This window comes from Mercurialis annua, linkage group LG3 (assembly GCF_937616625.2).
Source record: "Mercurialis annua linkage group LG3, ddMerAnnu1.2, whole genome shotgun sequence".
Classification (NCBI taxonomy): Eukaryota; Viridiplantae; Streptophyta; class Magnoliopsida; order Malpighiales; family Euphorbiaceae; genus Mercurialis; species Mercurialis annua.
The window spans coordinates 52,873,653-52,894,775 of record NC_065572.1 but is presented as its reverse complement, the minus strand read 5'-3'; the positions used below and the strand labels follow the sequence as shown (position 1 = coordinate 52,894,775).

The 21,123-nt window shown below is 32.8% G+C and overlaps 1 protein-coding gene across 1 annotated transcript; it reads right to left on the bottom strand.

Annotated features, from left to right (window-relative positions):
- Nucleotides 1-3,950: 3,950 nt before the first annotated feature.
- On the bottom strand, nucleotides 3,951-6,323 carry LOC126672626 (uncharacterized). Its single transcript, XM_056104933.1, has 4 exons — nucleotides 5,669-6,323; nucleotides 5,255-5,563; nucleotides 5,075-5,162; nucleotides 3,951-5,002 (listed from the first exon to the last, which is right to left on the bottom strand). Exons 1-4 carry the CDS (start codon nucleotides 6,265-6,267, stop codon nucleotides 4,223-4,225), a joined length of 1,776 nt encoding a protein of 591 aa, XP_055960908.1. The 5' UTR covers nucleotides 6,268-6,323; the 3' UTR covers nucleotides 3,951-4,222.
- Between the last annotated feature and the right edge of the window lie 14,800 nt (nucleotides 6,324-21,123).

The window sequence follows — 21,123 nt, the reverse complement described above, 5'->3', positions numbered from 1 at the left end:
TCAGTTTTTGAAGGTTAATTCCTCCATTCTACTGGGTTTGACAATGAAATTTCAGGTTTTGATTTGGTTATTTTTGGGCATTGTATTGAGAGGAATGTTAGAAATTGGATTTACAAAGTTGGCAATGTTTCTTGTATGCTATTTGATAAGAACTTAATGTGTATGGTTGTGCTTTTGAATAGCTTATTTTCTATTTAAGTTTGAACACCAAAACAGAAAAAGAGTTGAATCTTGCTTGGGTGAAATTTTTGATATCTAACAATTTTCACCCTAATTTCCATACAGCTATGGCAGTTCAAAGTAAGCCGAGAAGATTGTGTTCACTCGAAGATTGATACGCGCATGTCATACGATGTCATTTCTGATATCAAATCGACTCTGACTCCAGGTGAATTGGAAAAGTTTAGACAATCTTGCTTTGGCTACTTTCTTGATATTCCCAAGATCAAAGTGCAAAATCAGATCATACATTGTTTATTGTCGAGGGAGGTGGAGCAGCTAAACAAGTCTGAATTGTGGTTTGAGGTTGGCGGTCATAGGCTGAAATTCGGAATCGACGAATTTGCTTTGATCTCGGGATTAAACTGTCAAGGTGACAGCAGTAAGTATGCCTATACAAAAGTTGAAAATGGCATTTTGGATAAGTACTTCAGCGGGCTGCAATCTGTTTCTAAACAGACCCTTCAGGATTTTTTCAAAGCTAGGCGTTGGGAGTCGGAGGAGGATGGGTTTAAGATAGCATTTATGCATTTTTTGCATAACTTCTTGCTTGCTTCACCGAGGACTGCTCGTATCCCTTTGAAGGACTTTGACGTAGTTGATTCGGCTGATTTGAACGACTATCCATGGGGTATTGACGTTTTCAAGTACACGTTTGATTCTTTGTCGAAAAGAGCTGTTCTTAGTCCGGGATCTCTTATTATTGAAGACAACATTTACCAGTATCGCCTTCAAGGTTTACCATATGCACTGGTATGTTGGTTCTACGAGTGTTGCCCGGCGGTGGAAAATACCTTTGCTCAGCTAGTGAACAAAGATGCTATCCCTCGGATTCTGAGGTGGCAAGCATTCGTTCCTGCAAAATACCTTGCTGTTGACAGGGATTTATTTGTTGAGATTGCATCCGATGAGGTTCGTATGTGTTAAATTTTCAATTTTTCAAATGTAATTTATCATTGACTCTGTTTTCATATATGGTGTTCATTTGTTATGTGTAGATGATTTTCCGATCAATTGTTCCAACCCCGGCGAGATGAATGCCCTTCGTCTAGGTGACTTATTCAAAAAAATTAAGGGAAACGAGGAGGGTTATTGTCCGGCATTTAATATATTGAAGGACGGTGAATCAACGTCGAACACTTCGAATTTAAATGTTATGGAAGAGAGGCTGGAAATTTTGATGGCTGGTCAAAAGACGATTAAGGATGATATAATGGATTTGAAACGTTTATTCACTTCCAAATGTTCCGAACTTTTGACAGTTGTCAATTCATTGAATGATAGGCTAACTCTGATTGGTGATTCTAAAACGGTAGTTTGTTTTGATTTATGTATTTTGTACTTTTATCACTTAGAGTTTAGTTAAATATAATTTATGTTATTTCATATTATGTTATTGTAACTTGATGGGAACCTAATGTGAACTCCATATCTATATCAGGTTGAAATTGAGAAACATGATGTTTCTGATGGCTTGCAGACAAGGGTTGACAAAGGAAAAAAGGTTGTTCTTCCTGCAGAGGACATTTCAGTGAAACCAAGTAAAAATGGTACTTCTATAGTAACGGAACGAGAAGAAAGGGATGGTAGGGAGTCTGCTGTTCCTGTTTCTGCTGATACTAAAGCTACTTCCAGCAAAGAAAGGGATGGTAGGGAGTCTGCTGATGAAGAAGAAGGTGCTGAAAAAGTCGAATTGGAAGATTGGATTTGCGAGAAGGCTGTACTTGAAGGCAAGGATGACCGTGGTGAACCTTGTGTTATTGTTTCTTCCGAACACGTTGATGTTATCTCTCCGAATTTTGAGGTATATTTATTATTTTGAAATTAAGCTGTTTTGATTAACTATATTAATTTGTTTATTGTCAATTTACTAGGTTTCGCGACAAAGCGAGTTGAATTTAAAATCTCCACCAGATGACACCATCAATCAGACTAAAAAAAATACAAGTGAATCGATTGCTGAATTCAAATCAAAGGAGGTATTGTTTGCTTTAAATTATATTTATAGTTTAATTTAATAGTTTACTTACTGTATCCTCTCTTATGTTTTTCGTAGTCTGGTCCTTCTTCAAGCCGCTTCATACCGACGCAAACTGGTTGTAAAGTCCGTATTTTTCCATTTGATGCTAATCACATTTTATTCAGTGATGCCACCAAACAAGACATCATTCAGAATTGGCTGGAAGAAGGACGTCCTAAAGGGGCCAAGTTCGTATCTCGACTAACTTTTTACAGTTCTGTTTTAATGCTCACTTATTTAATTTTTTTTCTTTGTTTGTTTAGAAGGCAAAGCTGGATATACGATCCAAAGATTGATAAATTCCATCCTCGTCTTTCTCTTGGCGTGGTTGATATTGAAACGAAATCCTGGTTTTACCATCTCTACCACGTTGGAAAGGTTCTTGAGTGTTCTGTAAGTATATCCATACTTCTTTTATTTGTTCTTTTTATTTTATTTTATGTGTTTATTACTTGAATTACTCACGATAGTTTTGTTAATAACATTGTTGTGACTGTATGGCTACTTAACCTTGATTTTTGTTTATTTGGCAGCATGTAGATGTTCTCTTTTATTATCTGAGAAAGAAAATAAAATATGGTTGTGCTGCAAACAGTAGATGTACGTCAACTGATAATTTTTTTGATCGGCGTATTCAAACTCTCTACACAGCATACAAGAAAAAGCAAGATGTGTCACTTGTTTCTTTGAAACATACAGTGGCTGTCTACATTAAAGGTGGTGCTATGCGTTGCAATACGAATTGGGCTAATGTTGACGATGTTCTTTTTCCGATCAATTGTGTTAACGATTGGCATTGGATTTTGGCTCGCCTGAATTTCAAGGAATGATGCATCTATATCTACAATTCGTTGAGGTCGGCGCAATATGACAGATCAGCAACTGAATATGTTACTTGCTATAGTGTGTTGCTTCCACTATTCCTTCAAGCTACCAATTTTTATGATTCTCGAGATGACATCGATACTACTGCCGGTGCTTATGAGGGAAAGAGAATAACTGATCCGTTCAGAATAGAGATTGTGGAAAACATGCCTATCCAAAATGATGTGTAAGTCTATAATTTGTTTTTAACTTTAGTTAGTTGGGTTATGTTAAAGAGTTATGGTGACAGAATAGGAACCTAATGTCAACCTTGTTTCTTATGTTTTTTTATTTTTTCTCACTTTTCGTAGTGATTGTGGAGTTCATATGTTTTCCGCTGCTGAGTTCTTTGTTGATGGGAAAGTTATGGGGCATGATTATGATGTCAAAGAACACCGTGCTCGTTACGCTTCGTCATTATATTTGTATGCTCGTTGGAAGAAAAGCTCTTCTTGTGTTAGTGAAGATGAGGGTCCTCTAAAACTCAAGAGAACATCTGCCTAGGGAGTGAAGAGGAAGCTAATTTATGGAGGTTCAAGATGAAGAATGTTATTGATTTTTGTTTGTAAAGAAAGTCTCATTTTTGTCACACTTTTATTTTGCTTGGAGGACATAAATGTCCATTTATTTCTTATTTGAAGTCTATTTTAGAGTATGTGTAAAAACAGGTAATTACAATATGTGTAGTGTTTTAGCAAATTTCTGCAAAATTGTGAATTGTCAATAGTTATATTAAAAGGCAGGAGTTCAATTCTATTTTTCTGTTCGGTTCTATAGTAGAAGTACAAAATTGAGAAAAAATAATTGGTATTACACCAAACCTTAAAATCAAACTAAACCAAAGGAATCAATTGAATGTTTGGCTGATATCTCATATATAATTCCATAAGTTCAAACTCGATGTGTGGCTAATATCTCGACGAGTTTTCATCAACACATCGAGTTTCTGCTATCCAGTTTTCCACAAATTTCATGTTGGGCTGCATAACTACTGCCATAAAACACCAAAATTCTACAATCTACATTCAAGGCAATATAAAAAAGCATCTCTCAGTAAAATTCATACTTTCAAACAAGCTACAAGAATCCAAAAAGAGTTCAATAAGCGGTAAATTTCAGTCAATAATCATCGTCTTCGTCTTCATTGTCACTGTCATTTGAGTCTTCTAGTACATCAGTGTCGGCATCATCATAATTGATCGTAGTATCATCCTCCTCAGCGCTAGAATAAATCGGGTTTGAGTTTTGACCTTGAAACATTTGACCAACATCAACTTCATCCGGTAATACATCTATAGGATGCAAGAGTTCCAAATTTTCACCACCATTTTGATCGACTTCATGACTATTATCTGCCTCGTATTGCTGATAGGGCTCATCATTCAATATTGAATCTTCATTGCACACTTTTTCCTTTTCTGGCACATCAAATATATTCCTGTGAAATGATTTTTGCACAATTTTCCAATGACCTCCATTTTTCATATCGCTGACATAAAAAACCTGCTGTACTTGAGAACTCAACACGAAAGAATCACCTGTATACCATTTACGGCTCACATTAACAGAAACTAAGTTGCCATCTGTTTTAATTCCATTTTTATCGCCAACATCCCACCAATCACATTTAAACAAGAAAACATGATTCCCATTAACATATTGGAGGTCAATGATATCTGTTAGCACACCATAAAACTCGATTTCTTTCGACTTATGCTCTCCCGTAACTGAAACTCCATTATTTTGAGTCCGACGAAAATTATCACGCTCAACTGTGTGAAACCTAACTCCATTGACAATTATCCCACTGTACCTAGCAATTCGTATATCAGGACCTAATCCCAACGCATATATATGATCTGTTGCTGCAACCAAACCAGTAGCACGTAAGCGTCCAACCTGAAAAATAAGTTTAATGGTGAAATTAGAGGCATAATTCAATATTTAGTACTTTTATAGCATCATACTTACACACTCCTTGAACCAACTGGCAAATCCTGCCTGGTGTCTTTTTTGCACATCTATAACACTTTCCTTTTGTAATTCTTCAATGTGAATCCTGCACAACGTTTATAAAATTAGATAAAAAGTGTAAAATAAAGCTATTTTGAAACTCTAAAGTCTTTGTTTTTTCAAAATAAAATAACTTACTTAAGATATTCATCAACATCCTCACAATTATTAAGCACATACCACTGCAATTTTTCAAAATCAGAATGGGATAACGTTTTATATTCTGTAGCTCCTAAAGGTCTTGCATTGTTTGAAAATATGGAAAATCCATTTTCCACTCCTATTTGCACAGGAAAATTATTTCTCTCAACGCGATTATATATTGTCTCAACCCCATGAAAATACAGTGAACAAAAGTTCAAACATTCTTTAGTGATATACGCTTCAGCAATTGAACCCTCCGGTCGAGCTAAGTTACGTACATAATTTTTCAAAGTACGTAAGAACCTGCACAACAAATTTGTTGTAAATGTGAATAAACCATATAGATATATAAAAATTAGTTAAAACTGCAGCAAGAAAACTAAAAATAAAATTTCCTTATCAACTAACCTCTCAATAAAGTACATCCACCTATAGTGAACAGGGCCTCCTAATTCTACTTCACGTGGCAGATGAATTGTCAAATGCATCATTACCACGAAAAAAGATGGAGGATATATCATCTCAAGTTTACATATTATCAAAATGATATCGCTCTGCAACTTTTTAACTGTAGATCTTTTTAAAGTCTTCGAACAAAGCTCCTTAAAGAAAGAGCTCAACTCTGATAATGCAGTGTAAACCTCACTACGCAAAGACCCACAAATTGATGCTGGAAGTAACCGTTGCAAGAATATATGATAATCATGGCTTTTCATCCCCATAACTTTGCAGTCCTGAACACTTACACATCGAGAAAGATTGGAAGCATATCCGTCTGGCAACCGGATTGACTGCAACCATTCGCAAAACTTTCTCCTTTCAGGCTTCGGTAATGTATAACAAGCAAGTGGCATAAAAAATTTATTTCCCTTTTGCTGTAAATGTAACTCTTTTCTTATACCCATTGCTTCTAAATCCATTCGAGCCTTAATGTTATCCTTAGATTTTCCATCAATATTCATCAACGTACCCAATATATTTTCACATATATTCTTCTCAATATGCATTACATCTAAATTATGACGTAATTTTAATGTTTTCCAGTAAGGCAATTCAAAGAATATACTTCTCTCTGTCCAATTGAGCTCTTCAGGACCACGTGCACGCTTTTTTTGGTTAGGTGTCTTCCCAAAAACAAGGCTTTTTGGAAGCAAATTTAATTGCCTTAGAACTTCATCTCCTGACAACTCTTCAGGCTTTGACCCGTGCTCTGGTTTGCCATCAAATTTTCTGCTTTTTCTCCAAGAATGTTGGGCATGTAAATATCTCCGATGACCCATGTAACATTGCTTCACTCCATTTTTTAATGTTAGCGAACACGTCCACTTATTACACACAGGACATGCCAATTTTCCTTTTGTGCTCCATCCAGATAACATTCCATATGCTGGAAAGTCATTTATTGTCCATAATAATGCAGCATGTAATTGAAAATTCTTACCGCTATATGCATCATATGTTGTCACACCGGTCTCCCATAACTCTTTTAACTCATCAATTAATGGCCTTAAATATACATCGATATTATTTCCAGGAGATTCCTTACCAGGAATAAGCAAAGATAACATCAAAAAATTCTCCTTCATGCATTTCCATGGTGATAAGTTATATGGCGTCACAATCACCGGCCACATGCTATAACTCGTGCTCATATTTCCAAAAGGGTTAAATCCATCACTAGCAAGCCCAAGTCGCACGTTACGAGCATCTTTGCCAAACCAAGCATATTTCTGGTCAAAATCTTTCCATTCCGTAGCATCAGCTGGATGTCTAATCGTATCATCATCTACACGTTTCTCCTTATGCCACCTCATATTTTCACCAATATCTTTAGACATAAATAACCTCTGAAGTCTAGGTACTAAAGGGAAGTGTCTAAGAATTTTTTGAGAAACCTTCTTGCGTTTTCCGAAACCTAATTTCCATCTAGGGGCCTTACAAGTTGGACACGTGTCAAGATTTTCATTTTCCTTCCAAAATAGCACACAATCATTTACACAAGCATCAATAGTTACATAACCGAGTCCTAAATCACGCATCAATTTTTTAACCTCATAACTTGAGCTTGGAAGGGTTTCTCCTCTCGGGAGTGCATCCTTGAACAACTCCAAATTCGAAAAAAATGACTTATTACTAGAATTTGTGAGTGCTTTGATATTAATCATCTTAAGAAGAAAAGAGAGCTTTGAATATTTTTGACTTCCAGGATATAGTTCACAATGAGAATCATTCCACAATTTAGCAAATTTTGCTACTTCTCCTTCTAGCATGTTATTATCTTGATTGGGAAGTCTGTCTTCCATGTCGGTGTCCATAAAAGTTCCATTACACATATCATCTAACATTTCGAAACATCATTTCCACTATCCTCCAATTCATTGTCCGAATTAATAGAGCCATCTAAACTATCACGAGGTTGAGAAGTCTCACCATGGTGCACCCAGTTTGTGTAGTTTTCACTAATTCCATATTGATATAGATCCATTTTGACTTCTTGCAATGGCTTCAAATAAATATTGATGCAGTTCTTGCATGGACATCGAACTCTGCCATTTGAATCAGTAAAGTCTTTTGCAACATTCAGAAAATTTTTGACCCCTTGAATATAACATGAACTAAATCGGTACGACGTCATCCAACTTTTGTCTGATGGCGCCCCTTTAATTCCAAAATAATATATTAGGCAACATCAATATTTGGTACAAATCTATCAATTGAAAATATAATTAAAACTTACCCATTACAAATCAGATACCGTTAGCTATTTTAAAAATATATCAAATTTCTTTCCCTGAACTACCTGCAGTTCTAAAACAAGGCTAACATTTGGTTAGTGTTACTGTTAAAACATACTCGAGGTCAGGCTATATAGTCGACGAATTTTTAAACTTAACTCGAGTTTATACGTCGTTTGCAATGTTAAACTCGATGTCATGCTTAATAGTCGACGAGTTACATCCTTAACTCGACTTTTTTATCTCTGTCAAAGCACAAACTTGATGTAAGTCTTAATACTCGACGAAATGGAAGCAAAATCTCGAGTTCTTGTTTTTACTGAGCTAATAAACTCGAGAATAGGTGATAAGTCGTCGAGTTAGAAGCCCGACCTCGAGTTTGTACGAATCAGTTAAAAATTTAAATTATCAATGAAGAGTGCTTCGAAATTTGAATGTGAAATTCATCCTACATTAATCAATTTAGTCTCTTTTCATAAGTTAAAAAATACCTGGACAAATAAGCATCAACAAACACAAAATCAATGAAAGTGCGGCGGCGTGAGAAGTGTACAAACGTATGGAATTGATGCGGTAGTGTGGTGTCAATATTCAGCAAAAAAAGTATTTCCCTAATGAAGAGTGCTTCGATTAACCTAATTTGGATATTTGAATCTTAATTGTCATATACTTTTTTTTATCAAAATAAAATATAATTTCATAACCCATTTAAACCTGTTATCATAAATTTTTTTTTCAATTCCATGGTGACAAAACATTTATTAATCACAATATCATTTAATTTCGCTTAATTGCTGAAAAATAAAATTATTCACAATATTTTTACATATTATGATAAAATTTATTTTATCATAATAACTGTATGTTTAATATACAGTGACAAAACAGTTTTTGTCAAAACCCATTGTCACAACAAACACAATTAATTGCTATAGTGACAAAAATATTTGACACAATATTTAATTATCACAACATTATATAAGTTTAATTAATTGCTGAAAAAATAAATTCGTTACAAAAGTCTTTAAATATTATGCTAAAATTTATTTTATCATTATAACTGTATATATTTTCTATTTTACCATTTATTTTCTGCAATTAGTTTTTCTTTCTCTATTTTGTGTGTATTTTGTGTTTCATAAGGTTGACATATGGTCAATAAACGGTTTATTTACGGTTATTATAACTATAGTTTAAAATACAGGCACAAAACATTTGTTTTGGCAAATTACTTTGTCACAACAATATATTTACTTTTTTATATAGTGACAATTAAGTATGACACAATAAATATTATAACTGTCTTTTTAAAATATCGGAACCAAACATTTGTTTTGGCAAAATATTTTGTCAGAAAAACAAATTTACTTTTTTTATTGATAAATAAATTTGACGCAATAAACAGTAGTGGAAAGAGTTTTTTTCGAGTTATTCCTTAACATATATATTTTCTGCACTTCCTTTTTCATACTCTATTTTGTGTTTATTTTGTGTTTTATAAGGTTGACATCAGGTTCATATGCAGTCGTTATAACTGTAGGTTTAAAATACGAAAACAAAACATTTGTTTTGGCAAAATACGTTGTCACAAAGACATATTTACTTTTTTATAAGTGACGACAAAATTTGACACAATATTAATTTATTACAATATCTTTTATTGGCAAAATACTTTGTCACAACAAACGTAATTAATTTTTATAGTGATAAAATATATCTCATTGCTGCAAACTAAAATTTGTCACAACTTTTTTAAATATTATGATAAGAATAATTTTGTCATAATAAAAATATTTTAAATTACGGTGACAAAACATGTTTTTGTCAAAATAAGCATAATTATTTTTTATAGTGACAAAAATGGTTGACACAATATGTATTTGTCGCAATATCATTTCATTGAACTCTCATTGTGACAAAATATTTTTTTTGTCACAACTAACCTATTTATTATGACAAAATATAGTTTGTCACATATTTTTTTGTCACAAGAAGCCAAATTTTTTGTAGTGGTTAAACCAGTTTTTAAAATCGGATCAGACCGTTCGGTCGAACCGATTAAATCAGGAATCGGACATTGGTCTGGTATAAAAATTGTTAAAATTAGAATTTTGGTTGAACCGATTGGACCCGACAACCGGTTGTCAACTAGTGAACCGGATATTGAGCCAGAAACGAGAATTAGCGACGGGAAAAATTTGTTGCTAAATACCTAATATCCGTTGTTAATTTTATATTTTTTATTTTAAAAAAAAAAACTTCATTGAACCGGTTGAACCGACTATTAAATCGGTGGAACCGGTGCCTTTACTGGTTGGCCACCTGTTCGGTTTTTAAAAAATATTAAGTTAAACAATAAATTTACATGTGCTTGGATATATAACATGATCAAAAAGGCAAAATAAAACGAATATTTAATTTCTATTTGGATAAATAGAGAAACTAAAAGATAAAAATATCTGATAATATTTATTAAATTTTTTAATCTGTTTAAGTCACTTTATTAGAAATTAATCGAATATTAATAACTGAAATTTATTCGACTTTAAATTAATTACTTTACATACTACAAAGGTAAAAAAAATGACATTCATATTAATTAATAAACATAAAAAATAAGGAAAATATATTATTTTAAAAATTATGAAAAATTAAGATATTAAAATTCAAAAAATTGCTAATTAAAAAATCTCATTAAAATATTTAAACAAGTATGATACCAGGATAAAAATTAATACTAACTAAAAAAATTATATATATTTTGAATATTTGTAAGAGTAAATTTAAAAATATTGAAATTTAATAAGAATAGAAAACACAATTATTATAGAATTTGTATTTTGAATTAAAGTTGAATTTATCCACACTTTTAAATTGAGGGTAATTGATTTCAACTTTTATTAAGTAAATGAAGAAAAATGGTTCATTTTTTATATTTTTCCTGTTTTAATTAAGAGTGTTTATCTCATACATTGATTGTGTCATGTCATATTTACAACAAGTTAATAAATATTTGCGACATAAATTTTTTAGTTATTACTTAATTTGTTGATTATCAATTTTTCACATAGCTAATGCATCATTGATTTGTTGCACAAATGACATAGCGTAACGGTTGTGTACAATAATGCTTCTTCAATTAGTTAGTTGATCCAAAAAAATTCAATTCTCTTTACATTATCTTCCCTTTCTCTCCTATTTAGGGGTATGCATCGGTCGGTTCGGTCCCCAAACTAAACCGAACCCCAAAATGTTAGAAATTTCCAAAACCAAAACCGAACCGAATTATATTAAAACTGAACTGAAACCGAACCAAAATAATATTTCGGTTTGGTCGGTTATTTCTGTAACTAAAAAATAGTTAGTAACCAAAATAATCAAATTTTATTAAAATTAGTTATTAAAAAATAAAAAATAAAATAAAAAAATACTAATTTTAATACTAATTTATAATTTAAGTATAATTTTAGGGGTTTTAGTAACTAAATCCTAAAAAAATACAAAATTACCTTAATTTTTTAAAATATATTACAAAAATAACACTTTAATATATATAATTCGGTTATTTCGGTCGGTTCGGTTAATTCGGAAATTCCATAGCCAAAAGTGAACTGAACCGAATTAACCAAACTTTTTAAAAATGAAAACCGAAACCGAACCGAATTAACCAAAAACCGAACCAAATAAAAATTTCAGTTTGGTTCGGTCGGTTAATTCGGTTTCGACCGAATACCACACACCCCTACTCCTATTAAACTTAATCTATGCAAAGAGTAAGGACTCACAAATCAATCGACTGATTTCGAGGGGCAACATATGTGCACTCGACCTGTGCATAGGAACACATCGATAAAACAACTAGCCTCGCGCTAGTTTTTTGTGTGTAATTAGTTGTTTTTTCAAATTTCATAACATCTGATTAATTTTTTTAACTTGTCTATATTTAAATTTTATGACTTGTCTCCAATTAAACTTTTATAATTTATCTCCTTCATTAAGTATAATAAAGGAGAGATTATAAAATTTGATATTTTTTAAAATCATAATCTAATAAAATAATTTCTTTTCAAAAGTTTCCAAAACATTTATTCTTTGTGATAGAGTTTAGACGATAATTCTGATTCTAACGTTATAGTGTTGTTGCGACTTTTTTATCTTGCGACAGAGTTGCAAGCTACATGCAATGAGGGAAAATCTGTTTTAAGGAAAACGTGTGATACACAAGACTCGATTCAATTCAGTTTGAATTTTTTTATTTTTGATAGAATTTACTGTTTTTATTTATTGTATTTTATCAATAAATTACTATTTTTATTTGCGTAATATTTTACATAACAATCTTAAACTATTTTTTTTATCTAGTGTTTATGGTGATCTTGTAAGCGTACGCGTGTTCAATAGTCTGTGGCATGTCATGCGCAGATGTAAAAATTTGACTGAATCAGATGTAAAAATTTAACTGAGTCAATTTAAAACATATTTAGTTTGATTTGTTTATTTAATTAAAAGACTTATTGAACTGTTTTACAGGATTTTATTTTATATTAATTTTTGGACAAAAACAAAACCGATATTATTTTTCAGGAGGATTAATTATAATTTTTTGCAATAATAATTTCTTTTGCGCAATCGATAGATATTTTGCAAAGTTAAAAAATTAGCAGAATAGATTTTATTTTTTGGAAATTTAATATTCGGAATAATAATAACAATAATAATAATTAAAAACTGGCAGTTTTTTTGATCTATTTGTTTTTATTGGACGGTTTTATTTAATCTTTTTGGGTTGTTTTAATTTTCTGGTAAGATTTAAAAATCTTGACAAAAAGTATTATTGTTACTTTCTGGCAGATTTTAATTTTCAGAGCAATTTCTAAGCAGGAAAGATTAATTTTCTATGTATTAATTTATGTTTCGAGTAGTTTTAATAATTTTTGGCAGATTTTAATTATTAAAAAAATTGGCATTTTTTATGTCTGAAAATATTATTAAATGGACAATTTTTATTTCAGATTATTTTGCCGATTGAAATTTTCGGACACAATATACATTTTAGACTAATTTAGTTGAAATGATTTTTAATAATTTATATATTCGAATTGTAATTGTAGAGTACCTTTGCTTGAAATTTAAAAGATTTGGACAATAATTTTTTATATATTTTTCAATATTGAGTACAATAAATTTTATATTAATATGTGCATTTTTTATTATTGCCATAAATGGAAATCAATATAGAAAATTTTAAGAATGCGATTTCGGGTTATATTACAGTGGTTCTTGTAGCATCTTCCTTTAAATCATGCTGCAAAACCAGAGATATTAAACGGACTGAACTTCAAAAGATGGCAACAAAAGTTGTAATTTTATCTGACCATTTTGATTTGTTCAGATTTCAAATGGAGGATACTGTGAAATCCGATTATGCTAGTGACAATCAAATTCGCATGGTCTCGTTGGTGCATGGAATAATAATGACATTTATGTTGCAAATTATGTTATGAACGGCTTAGGTGATTCATCGTATAATATTGTCATGGTCCAATTTCATAGATCGTGACCGGCGCTGGGGTATGAGAGTAGTAGCTTTGAACCCCGTAGTTAGCCTCGCGAATGAACATACAAACATATAATATAGCAATCAACATGCATAAAACCAATGCTCGGAGGCAACCAAGACTCCAACCTTAATCTCGCATTTAATCAACAACAGTAAATAGTGCTCGGCTCAATTCCGAGACTCCAACAGCATGTCATATATAAATAATAATCAACCCAAAGTGTAATCATTGCCAACAACAGTAATGTAATAGCAATCGGGCCATACTGACAAACCACAAGTCTACAATAAAAGACATTAGCTAATACTACTGCGGTCTAAGAGTTAAACAGTTTGACTAACTTTATTAAAGTAAAAAGAAGACCTCCAAAAAAAAGTGAAAACTGGAGATCGATCAGATGCGCAAAATCATAAATCTGAAAAATGGGGAAATAACGGGGTCAGATATATTGAGATGAGTTCATACTACTATTTATATTTACTAAGTGAAAACCATTAAAATAATAAAACCCATTTATACTCATATATATAACAATGTGCATAAGTGTTGGGTTTTCTAGATTCACAATGCAGCGGAATTTTAATTTTTTTATCAAACACCCAAAACAAAATCCATGTAATTTGAAGAAACGGACTAATTGCATAATTAAAACTTACTCGAATGTCGAATTCAAACAGTAATGTAGGAAGAAAGGAGGCGGTTCACTTTAGTGATACCTTGCCTCGGATCAAAAATGTCTCCAAAATAATGCGTTCTCTATAAGTATCCACACGAACAGAAATTTGCCAAAATGAGTGCTTGTGTGATAGCACTATTACTTCACAAAGCAATTACAAATTATTTAGTGATTATATCTTGTGTTAATTTCGAAAAACCATATTCATAAAACCTTAACCTTAAGAGTGTATTTATAGGAAAATAACACAACTAGGGTTTACTCAAAAAAATGTGTTTTGCAATAAAATTCAAACACTACGTTTCTTATAACTATTTCGAATTTAGATTTATCAAAAACTATTTTTTAATAATCACACATATATATATATATATATATATATATATATATATATATATATATTAATTGTTAATATTACCTTAAAATAATATCCTAAGGATAACACTTATCCTTTAATTCAAAATTCAATTAATATATATATATATATATATATATATATATATATATATAATAATCTATTAATCACTTTATTCTGTTGGACTTATACAACCCATAATTGTTTTGTATATATTCTTAGTGTGCGACCTTGTAGGCTCATATATAGGCTAAAATCTCTATTTCAGCCCATAAATCGTAAGTGGCCTCTAGCAAGACATTATGACTACCCAAGCTATATGAATATCGATTATCCGATTTAACCTTTTATATAATATTTTAATCTCTTTATCTCGCGATATCCAGATTGAATATAAGGCACAGTAGTGTCATTCTTATAATAATCAATCATTAGTTTCTTGATTCCAAGTAGACTGAAAATGATAACTCTTTATCAATTCATTTAGCATGCCATGCATTTTCTTTAGTCTATCTTTTCAAGGGGCTCATAGATATCTTACTCAAATTAATAATTTATGGACAAATTCTTTCCCAATCACTCACATTTCTCACATAGTTACTTTCACATCCAACGACAATTCATTCCATTATCCAATTAAAGACAATGTAAGACTCTATCAAAATGTGAAATAGCTATGTAGAAATCCATAGTGATTTCAAGGTCAAAGGATCGCTTTAATATTACTATAATGAGAGATACTTATGACAATGATCTATGTAATATTCTCATGATGGGTCATCCAGTGCTTCATTTCTTAAATGGCACCTATGATTTGACTTAATACTCATATACATGATTAGTAAAATATAATCATCAGTCAACATCATACTGGTCTTAATGTACTATTAAAACTAGAGATAGTTTGAATATAATTCTTTATTAATCCTAAGGGTTTTACTATCAAGTCACATATTTGACGACCTTGAGAAGAACTAATCATTCAAGCATTTAATCATAACATATAATAAATAACAAAAGATAAAGTCAATACATGGTCAAACATGATTAACCTAGTGCATATCACTAATAATAAGTACTGAAAAGAAATCTCAAAATAGGTGAGACGAATCTCCACCAATCCCAAAGTAGAGTAGACGTATGTCTGCCGATCCCAAAGTAAGCCAGACGTATGTCTGCCGATCCCAAAGTTCTTACTACTGTATACAGTCTCGACGGTACCGATCGAGTTACTCGTTTCAATACAGATCCATAATGAATTTAAAATAGTGTGAAACTACGTATACAATATATATGCAAAGTATATACTTTATTTAATAAAGCGGTAAATAATAATATAAACTCACTAGTTGCGAATCCCTCAACACAGCTTGGCAAGCAACTAAACCTGGCTTGACTCTGAAGCACGAGCAGTCGACGGGTCTAAGAAATAAAGCATAAGTTAAAATCAACTCAACCCCTAACTCTAAGAATACTTGACACCACTGGACTAGCACAAATAACCAACAAGCCCAAGCATAAACCAACATAGAATATCATACATACTTAATCATAACCAAAATCATACAATATCCAAGTCAAATTAAGTTCCCACTTTAAAAATATAGTCCAAAAAATCATTTAAATTAACTTAGTTAAAAACACAAAACCAAATTTAAACCAAAGTGATGAGCTAGCCGAGTCATCACAACTGCCAAGCATATACTCACAAATTGGGCGACCCAAGTCTAACTCAAATCAAACATCCAACCAAAGTAAAACAATAACTCAATTTGGAAAACAAGGGAACTCAAATTCAACACAAAAACTCAAGTATAGCATCATGCTTACAAAGTGTTTGATAAAAGTCCCCAAAGGAAAAACACATTCAAATAGGACAAAAATTAACGTACAACAGCCCTAGCATGCATACTAACCACATATGGTATAACACATGCCATAGTAAAACATTTGAAATCAATTAGCATGCTTTTCACAAAATCAAGCCAATTAAGCATTCACAACACTTAATACAAAATGGGCCTAACATACATCGCCAAACCCAAACACCTTATATCAGATTACATACATGCCATAATCAATAATATGAAAACAACTTAGATCCTAAGTCATCACAAAGCTTTGAATCCGCAATCATAACATTTTAGTGTAAAACCAGCTAATTTCGTAATTTATCCAACACATATTAACCCAATCATGAATCAACAATTCAAACTTATATACATCGGTAGTATATCTCAAATGGACAAACAATAATATGTTAGATCAGATCTAAACGCATGCAAAAGTCACTAAAATGATTGATAACGCAATTCCGCTAAAAATTGCCTAAATATGTTAAACAAGCCAAAACATGAATCCAAGGTTCCAAACATGTAACAAATGATTATAAACAATAAAAACATCATATTTATCATGTTATATCAGTATGTACATTAAAATATTCATGTGATTACAACGTTCACAAACCATGAATTCACCATTTTATGCAATTTCGCCTAAAATAATTGATTACATGAAAAGGTGTTGTTAAATCCAAATAGGTTAGATCAGCAACCTAACACACATATTCATATGATATCAAGCCAAATCAGATCCAACATGATCACCAACCATCAAATTGAAATGAAATCACAAAATGGTAAAAATTGTCTAAACATTGATTAATCAAGCCTAACTATATTCGATTCATGTAACATCAGAATATACATGTCCATAACATCATTTTATTCATACAAATCAGTAGCATGAGCATGGCATAGTAAAAACAGTGATTCAATTCATTAAAACCTTAAATTATGCATTTCTAGGCAAAACAACCTACAGTGGATCCACGAATCATGAGGGTGAGAAATCACTACCTAATAATGATGAACAACAAGGTAAAATAGAGATTAAACCCTAGTAATAAGGTCTAGACCAAAACTTAAATAATTCACCAAAGCACTCGCGAAGAACACGTACGTAGAAATAGCGTAGATCTTGCGAATAGGATTTAAATTCATACTCTAACTAATAGGAATCAACCTTGAATGATTTGGAACGAAGGAAAAGTGTAAAATCAGTGTGTTTAGTCATTTATAGGTTTTGGGGTCGAATGGAGGCTAGGGATACTATTTCGAGGCTCTATTTATAGGCCCTTATCTGAAACTGACAGTGACACGTCGCGCTACCCTCTAGCGTGACGTGCCACCAGGCTACCTCCCCCTAGCACGCCGAACTTCGCCCCAATACATACCGACTTACTTCCAAGCCCCAAAGTTGATCCGCTAGGCTTGAAACACACGAAACATATCCCAAACGACTCACTGAAGGCCTCACGAGTCAAAACACGATTCTGAGGAATCAAAACACAAACCAAAAAATTCAAAACAATGTCGGAAAATTCATCAGAACAACCGGAAAAGTACGGGGTTGTCAAGACCTGATTTCACGATATCACAAGCGGCGCTAGGCGCCAAGAGTGGTTGCTCCGAAACCTGTAGCGATCCTCAAAGACGACAAACAAACAAAAATACAATAAACAAACAATTGCATGCTCAAAGGAGGCCAAAGGAGGTCTGATAGGACACGTCATAATCCTATGAGATATGGATTTCTCATTACTGAGAACAATGATGTGATGATTGTTGACCAAAATGAACCCATATCCTATCAAGAGACCATAAATAGTCATGATTCTAAAAAATGGCTTGAGGCCATGAGATTTGAAATGCAATCCATGTATGATAATCAAGTTTGGACTTTGATTGACCCGACAGATGGTGTAAAAACCATTGGGTGCTATTACGACCCAATCTCATGGGCCGAGACCGGCGCTAGGGAATGGGAGTGGCATCTCCGAAACCCGTAGCAAACCTAAAAACGTAAATAAATTTTTCTCAAACATCATACGTCATGCATGGCAAACATAATTACGTGTCATGCTAAAAACATGCCAGGACATACATCATCATTTGGCAGCCAACAGTTATAACGCAGCAAGCATCATATATACATAGGTTCAAAACATCAGAGTGGTATTTACAAAAACCGTTTGATACAAACTAAACACAAACAGCCATCTATTGCAGCTCTAGAAGTAAAGTATTGTTTCTTTACATACTTTCAAAAATATTAGACTTCTAGAAGAAGGATAGAAGTTCGTTGCTTCAAAAACTCTTTTCACCTGAAAGGGAAAACTGTGAGGGTCGGTATACGGAAATATACTGAATGAGTTCATACTATTTACTATCAAGTATTCATATAAAACATAAACCAATGCAATAAACATATAAATCATGTGTAGCCGAGTAAAAGATCCAATTGAAACCCTAATGCTCGAACATGCCAAACACAATCGAATTAATCATTTAATCCATTGGCCCGGTCCCGGGATAATTCCACCGAGTTCAACCGCTGCCAGTCTCTTAATCCCAAGTTGTGGGTCCCGAGATAATTCGACTGAGTTCAACCCACTAGATACGGGTCACAAGATAGTTCAACCGAGTTCAACCTCGTATTTGTCTTTCACATATCCATCTTCCATATTCATATTCATAATCATATTCACAGCTGTGATTAATCGAAACTAAAGATCACACATTCCTATTACCGCCTAATAAGAAGGCACGTTCCATCAAATCAATACTGGTTTCCAACCAAACAGGCATGTATTTCATGTAAAACATTGCATTGAAAACATTTGATTCAAACGTAAAGCAATATAAATCATTTGCTTGTGTAAATACTTTTAAAGTAAATATATTTAAACTCACAGAAATCGCTATTCCAAAAATACTACGGTGCTCAGAAACCGTCAACCTTCTGGAGCTTCTTGTCCAGCTGATGTTTGTCTCGTCGGATCAAAAACGATTTAAAATCAATAACTCAGATCAGAATCATATTCTGGGATTGACTCTAGACTCAAGACACTATACGTTAACATTATAGACTATCGTGTTTCTCACGTGTTCTATTCCGATAAATGATTTACAATCGTTTCAAGTCGATTCTCGATCAACCTCTTTAGGTCAAACAACTCAGACTAATCGATAATCAATCGATTTAGATCTCGATACGCTAATACGGGTTGATTCTCAAAGACGTAAACGACTGACAGATTTATTATGCGTGCGCACGTCTGTCTATGCGGCTGCACAGGGGACTGTGCGCCCGCACAGTCATAAGACTGTGCGCTCGGGCAGTCCATAGACTGTGCGCTCGCATAGTCTGGCTGGGCGCGCGCCACAGCTAGGTTGTGCGACGCACAGCCGCAGATTTTCACCCCGGGCTCGTTTCTGACGTGCTTTCGGCCTAATTTCGCTTACCCAAGACTCAAAAAACGCTCAAACACATCGATAATACAAAATCTAATGTCAAAATGCCAAATTTGATCCTGAAATCGTTAAAACGATAAAACTACTCGGTAACCTTAAACTTTAAATCGATATTCCATCAAATTCACCCAAATAAACGGAAAAACGACATGCTTACAGTGATTACCCGTCGAAATACGATCAAATCGAGCTAAAGAACGTCGGAAACGGATGAGAAACGGAGATCGTACGAAGGAAACGATGAAAACGACGACGATGATGATGAGGGATGGGTTTTGGGGTTTCTGGATCATTCTTTGAATGATCAAACTTATATACAAATGGCTAAAATACACTTAGTTCCTTAAACTCTTAAAAAGTTACAATTAAGTCCAAAACTTATCGGCGTCCAAATTTTAAACGGTCTCCGATCGACTCGAAACTTTGACCATAAATACTATAAAATATTTCGCAGACTTTGGCGAAATAATTTCTATCACGGGATTTATAATTTATTTTATACTAATTTTCTAAGTTTTCTCTTAAATCCCGCTAATTCACTTAATAAAAATTATCGTAAATTTCCAATATTATTAAATTAAATCCATCTTAATTTAATTTATCGGAATTTACAACACGTGACACGACTTTATTATTTTAAAATATTTGGGGTATTACAGGAGCAAATGGGTCTTCAAAATGAAGATTGACATGGATGCCAATGTGCATACCTATAAAGCAAGACTAGTTGCAAAAGGTTGCAGACAAATATATAGTATAGACTATGATGAAACATTTTCACTAGTTGTTATGCTCAAATCCATACGGATTCTCCTTGCTATATCTACATATTATGACTATGAGATATTGTAAATGGATGTCAAAACAATGTTTATTAATGGAAACTTACTTGAGGATGTGTACATGACACATCCTGAGGGTTTTGCCAGTCCAGAGAATTCTAGAAAGGTTTGCAAGCTTCAAAAATCCATTTATGGATTAAAGCAAGCTTCTCGGAGTTGGAATCTTTGTTTTGATGAAGCTATAAAAGAGTTTGGCTTCATCAAGAATGAAGATGAACCTTGTGTATACAAAACGGTTAGTGGGAGTGCGATTGTTTTCTTAGTGCTTTATGTTGATGACATACTACTCATTGGAAATGAAATCCTTATACTACAAGATGTTAAATCATGGTTCTGGAATTTTTTTCAATGAAAGACTTGGGCGATGCTGCTTATA